We start from the raw sequence: 5,911 nt of genomic DNA on the forward strand, positions 1-5,911 counted from the left end.
GTTGGGGGGGATTTAAACTAACTTGGCAGGGGGATGGGATACAGAGGGGAGCTGAAATAGGGGGTGATGTGCTGCCAATTATAGAGAAAAAAACAAGTCAGCTTGGTAGACAGGGCAAATATATGAGGGCAAGGCTGGATGGCATCTATTTTAATGCAAGGAGTCTTGCAACTAAGGTGGATGAACTGAAGGTGTTGATAAACAAATGGGAGTATGATATTGTTGCTATCACGGAGACATGGTTGAGGGAGGGGCAAGACTGGCAGCTCAATATTCCGGGGTACAGAATCTTCAGGCGAGACAGAGGGGGAGGTATAAGAGGAGGGGGTGTCGCAATATTAATTAAGGAGTCAATTACTGCAGTAAGGAGGGATGATATATTAGCAGGTTCCTCTAATGAGGCCATATGGGTGGAGCTTAAAAACAAAAAGGGGGCAAGCACTTTGCTGGGAGTGTACTATAGGCCTCCAAACAGTCAGGGGAGATAGAGGAACAGATATGTAGGCAAATCTCAGAGAAATGTGCAAATAATAGGGTAATAATAATGGGGGATTTCAACTTCCCCAATATTAACTGGGATAGTCAGAGTGTGAAAGGCTCAGAGGGTGTAGAATTCTTAAAGTGCATCCAGGAGAGCTTTTTGAGCCAGCATGTAGAAAGTCCTACAAGAGAGGGGGCGGTACTGGACCTAATTCTAGGGAATGTGGCCGGCCAAGTGGAAAAAGTGCTAGTAGGTGAGCACTTTGGTGATAGTGACCATAATATGGTAAGATTTAAGGTGGTCATGGAAAAGGACAGGGATGGGCCGGAAATAAAGGTTCTAAATTGGGGGAAGGCCGATTTTAATAGGATAAGGCAGGATCTGGCCAAAATGGACTGGGATCAGCTACTTGTAGGAAAATCCGCATCGGAGCAATGGGAGGCTTTCAGAAGGGAGATTGAGATCATACAATGGCAACATGTTCCCGTAAAGGTCAAGAGTGGTTCCAAAAACCACAGGGAACCTTGGATGTCAGGGGATATACGAGAATGGATTAGGAAAAAAAGGAGGGCTTTTGGTAGATACAAAAGGCTAAAGACGGAGGAAGCCCTAGAGGAGTGCAAAAAGTGCAGGGGGATACTTAAAAAAGAAATTAGGAGATCAAGGAGGGGCCATGAAATAACACTGGCGAGCAAAATAAAGGAAAATCCTAAGATGTTTTATAAGTATATTAAGGGTAAGAGGATAACTAGGGAAAAAATAGGGCCCATTAGGGACAAAAGTGGCAATCTGTGTGTGGAGCCGGAAGATGTAGGAGGGGTTCTAAATGAATTTTTTGCATCTGTTTTCTCGATGGAGAAGGACGATGTAGACATAGAAATAGGGCGGGGGGACTGTGATATGCTCGAACATATTAACATCGAGAGGGAGGAGGTATTGGCGGTTTTAGCTGGCCTAAAAATGGATAAATCCCCAGGCCCGAATGAAATGTATCCCAGGCTGCTGGGTGAGGCAAAGGAAGAGATTGCGGGGGCTCTAACACATATATTCAGGACCTCTCTGGCCACAGGGGATGTGCCAGAGGACTGGAGAACCGCTAATGTAGTACCATTATTCAAGAAGGGTAGTAGGGAAAAACCGGGGAACTGCAGGCCAGTGAGCCTAACATCAGTGGTAGGAAAATTTTTGGAAAAAATTCTGAGGGACAAAATTTGTCTCCACTTGGAGAGGCAAGGATTAATCAGGGATAGTCAACATGGCTTTGTCAAGGGAAGATCATGTCTGACTAATTTGATTGAATTTTTTGAGGGGGTGACTAGGTGTGTGGATGAGGGTAACGCAGTGGATGTGGTATAGATGGATTTCAGTAAGGCCTTCGATAAAGTCCCGCACAGGAGACTGGTCAAGAAGGTAAGAGCCCATGGAATCCAGGGTGCCTTGGCACATTGGATACAAAACTGGCTTAGTGGCAGAAGGCAGAGGGTGATGGTCGAAGGTTGTTTTTGTGACTGGAAGCCTGTGGCCAGTGGGGTACCACAGGGATCGGTGCTGGGTCCCTTGCTGTTTGTGGTCTACATTAATGACTTGGATATGAATGTAAAGGGTATGATCAGTAAGTTCGCGGATGATACAAAAATTGGTAGGGTGGTAAATAGCGAGGAGGGTAGCCTCAGTCTGCAGGACGATATAGATGGGTTGGTCAGATGGGCGGAACAGTGGCAAATGGAATTTATCCCGGAAAAGTGCGAGGTGATGCACTTTGGGGGGACTAACAAGGCAAGGGAATACACAATGAATGGAAAGACCCTAGGCAAGACGGCGGGTCAGAGGGATCTGGGTGTGCAAGTACACAGATCCCTGAAGGCGGCGGAACAGGTGGATAAGGTGGTAAAAAAGGCATATGGGATACTTGCCTTCATTAGCCGAGGCATTGAATATAAGAGCAAGGAGGTTATGATGGAGCTGTATAAAACACTGGTTAGGCCACAGCTGGAATACTGTGTGCAGTTCTGGTCGCCACACTACAGGAAGGATGTGATCGCGTTAGAGAGGGTGCAGAGGAGGTTCACCAGGATGTTACCAGGGCTGGAGCGCTTCAGCTATGAAGAGAGACTGGGCAGATTGGGTTTGTTTTCCTTGGAGCAGAGGAGGCTGAGGGGGGACATGATTGAGGTGTACAAAATGATGAGGGGCATAGATAGGATGGATGCTGAGGAGCTTTTTCCCTTAGTAGAGGGGTCAATAACTAGGGGGCATAGATTCAAGGTAAAGGGTGGGAGGTTTAGAGGGGATTTGAGAAAGAACTTTTTCACCCAGAGGGTGGTTGGAGTCTGGAACTCACTGCCTGAAAGGGTTGTGGAGGCAGAAACCCTCACAACATTTAAGAAGCATTTGGATGAGGACTTGAAATGCCATAGCATACAAGGCTACGGAACAAATGCTGGAATATGGGATTAGATTAGACAGGGCTTGATGGCCGGCGCGGACACGATGGGCCGAGGGCCTCTATCCCTGCTGTATTACTCTATGACTCTATGATACTGGAAATCTCAAAGAAAAACAGAAAACGCTGGAGACACTCAGCAGGTCAGGCAGCATCGGTCGAGAAAACACGAGACACTTGACCTTTCTGGTATAAAACCATTCCTCAAAACAGACCCGGGGTTTGCAGGAGATGAGGAAACAGTGCAAACTAACCACAGGACTTTACAGCTCTTAAATTTCATGGGGATAAAAGTCCACATCGCACTTTACAGTGACGGAGCAACAGATTCTGTCTGAAGCTCCCCACTGATCCACTTTCCATTTCCCCAACTCGTTGTGGGCTGCTTTGCAGATCCACTGCAGACTGACTGGTGTAGGTCAGTCTCTTTCAATCTATTGTGGTCAACATTGTGAACCTTGGTATCACGGACTCATTCTGGAGCCACCGAGATGCCCATCAATTCTCCGAGAGACGGGTTAACTTAGAGCCGGCTGTGCTCGACACCATCTGTAGGGTGGAATTTCATCGAGCTCTTTGAGATATGTTGTGAAACTCTGATTCTGAGAACAGAGACGCTTTCAAATTCAGTTTGAGGAAAGTCAAAGAAACCAACAGCAATGACATCACAGAATAATCATCCAAACCTCTGTATTCCAAAGCTCTGATTGGCTCTGGGTATCACACACCGCCCCCTCTCCTTTGTTAATTGGTGCCTGGATTGATGGAAGATCCTGACTGGCTCACAGGGATTGTCAATCATCATTGATCATGCCAGACCCTGTTGAAATGCAGGAGCTTGTGAGGGTAGAGGTTAGGTTGTTACTACAGTGGAGTTTGAGCTCAGTGCTTTGCAACAGGAAGAGTTAAGATGGCCTCCCAAGTGCGTCAGAACTATCACAAGGACTGTGAGGATGCTGTCAACAAGCAGATCAACATGGAGCTCTATTCCTCCTATGTTTATCTCTCCATGGTGAGTTTTGTATTTTTGGGGTCCTATTTCAAAATTAAGGCTGTTATTTTATTCTAAGCAGGTAGAATTTCTCTAGGTCAATGAATGGGCTTTAGAGGGTCTCTCTATAGCCCTCCCCAGTCTTAATCCAGTGAATGCTCTTAAGACAGTGATCTTGCAGAAGGACTCTTTCCTGCTCTGTAATAGCTCTGTCCTATTCTGATGTGTTTATATTTGAAACTAACTCCAGGGTTTCATCAAGTTTGTAATGGAGGGTTCATCTTGAAGATTCACTAAAACTAGTCAACTTCCAACTTGGATGGCAACAATTAGATTGAATTGGGTGACTAGTTAGTGAAACATTGGCTGGTTCTGGCCAGTTTTTATCCCCCTCTAATTGAGTGAATCCTGTTAGTCTTTCTCACCTGAGGATGGTGTTAAACTATTTAATTTTAAAGATTTGGCTCTTTTCCTTCTCTGCTTTTAGACTTTCATCTGGGAACAAAAGAAGATACCACAGATATTTTGACCAAGTGTAGTTGAGAGCTTTATTCCAAAAAGCATTAAAGCTCGCTAATATTTTCTAGTAACATAACCTCCTATTCTGTTGAGCTACTTCAATGAGGAGCTTCCAACATATTCAAAAAGGATTTGGAAAGTATTGGTGTTGCTACCATTTGAGTTGGCCATGGATCAGATCTAGATTTCAATTGTCTCTTTTCCATTTTTCTCTCTACCTGCAGTCGTATTACTTTGACCGGGATGATGTTGCCCTGCGTCACTTTGCCGAGTTCTTCAAGGAGCAGTCACATGAGGAACGTGAGCATGCTGAGAAACTGCTGAAATTCCAGAATATGCGTGGGGGGCGTGTTGTCCTGGAGGATGTCAAGGTTAGATTCAGCAAACTTTGAAGAATTGCCATGGTTTTGTGAAAAGTAGGCTAGTTACCTCATACTAGATTATCTGAGTCATGGAAGTTGTTGTATGCATGGATTTTCAGAAGGCAGGAGATTGCTGGCAGAAATTGGAAGTGCATTAGAAGCAACCTTGTGACCCCAATAAAACTGGGTGGAGTAGGAGGCAGTTGGTATAAAATAGACCACTGGATGGTGACTAGTGCATATGATCTAAATGTGCAAATAGTGATCTGCTGAGCTAGGGTCTATAGTGAGCTCCAGGGCAAAATTGGAGACTGGCTAGGGGGTTGACTGGAAGGAAGTGGTTGATGTTCACATCAGATGTAAGAGTGTAGGGATTTGGGGTGTGTCCCAGTACAGATGTCATTTAGAAGCTAGCTTGCAGAGACAAAAGGCTGATTGAAAGGTGGGCTTCATGTTCTGGCATAGAATAGAAAGCAAGGAAGTGTTACTGCAATTACTGCTAGATAGACCTCATTTGGAATATTGTGCTCCATTTTAGGTGATCTCACTTTAGAGCCTATAGTGCTGTGATTTCAAGTCAAATAACTCATTCCAAAGAGAATTCTTGATGAACTGTCTGGTTAAAATCCTGGCTTAGAATATCAAGAATGACATTGAGTTGTGATCTGACTAACTCCTGAAATGTTCAAGTCTGTTAACTAATTTCTTCCAATGTTACTCTATACCCCACCCCTACAAACTCTCAGAAACCAGAGCAGGATGAGTGGAGCAATGGCCTAGTGGTGATGCAGAGAGCTCTGCAGCTGGAGAAGGATGTCAACCAGAGTCTGTTGGATCTACACCAACTCTCCACTGGGAACACTGACCCTCATGTAAGTTCCTAATGTCTCATTTAAAGAAAGATTTGCATATCTACAGTGCCTTCCTTGTCGTCGGTGTCCAAAAACACTACAGCCAATTCAGTACTTCTTGAAGTGTCATTATTGTAATGTTTGCAACATGGCAGTCAATCTGCACACCAAGATCCTGCTGCAGAAATGAGAGAAATCACCAGATAGTCTGTTTTATTAAGTTGGTTAGTGATCAATATTGGCCAGGACACTGACATTCCAGTT

At 44.8% G+C, this 5,911-nt stretch overlaps 1 protein-coding gene across 1 annotated transcript; it reads left to right on the forward strand.

Annotated features, from left to right (window-relative positions):
• Positions 1-3,794: 3,794 nt before the first annotated feature.
• LOC147110856 (ferritin heavy chain B-like) lies at positions 3,795-5,695 on the forward strand. The gene is made up of 3 exons (XM_086002277.1): positions 3,795-3,936; positions 4,659-4,805; positions 5,543-5,695. Exons 1-3 carry the CDS (start codon positions 3,835-3,837, stop codon positions 5,678-5,680), a joined length of 387 nt encoding a protein of 128 aa, XP_085858403.1. The 5' UTR covers positions 3,795-3,834; the 3' UTR covers positions 5,681-5,695.
• The last annotated feature ends 216 nt before the right edge of the window (positions 5,696-5,911 follow it).

The sequence above is a fragment of the Somniosus microcephalus genome, chromosome 11 (assembly GCF_052327205.1).
Source record: "Somniosus microcephalus isolate GS21.2 chromosome 11, FLI_Smic_1.0, whole genome shotgun sequence".
In the NCBI taxonomy this organism is placed as follows: domain Eukaryota; kingdom Metazoa; phylum Chordata; class Chondrichthyes; order Squaliformes; family Somniosidae; genus Somniosus; species Somniosus microcephalus.

Coding starts and splice junctions, on each gene's coding strand:
- LOC147110856 (XM_086002277.1), top strand. CDS start 3,835: ATGGCCTCCCAAGTGCGTCAGAACTATCACAAGGACTGTGAGGATGCT. Junction 3,937..4,658: donor CCTATGTTTATCTCTCCATG/GTGAGTTTTGTA, acceptor CTCTACCTGCAG/TCGTATTACTTTGACCGGGA. Junction 4,806..5,542: donor TTGTCCTGGAGGATGTCAAG/GTTAGATTCAGC, acceptor ACAAACTCTCAG/AAACCAGAGCAGGATGAGTG.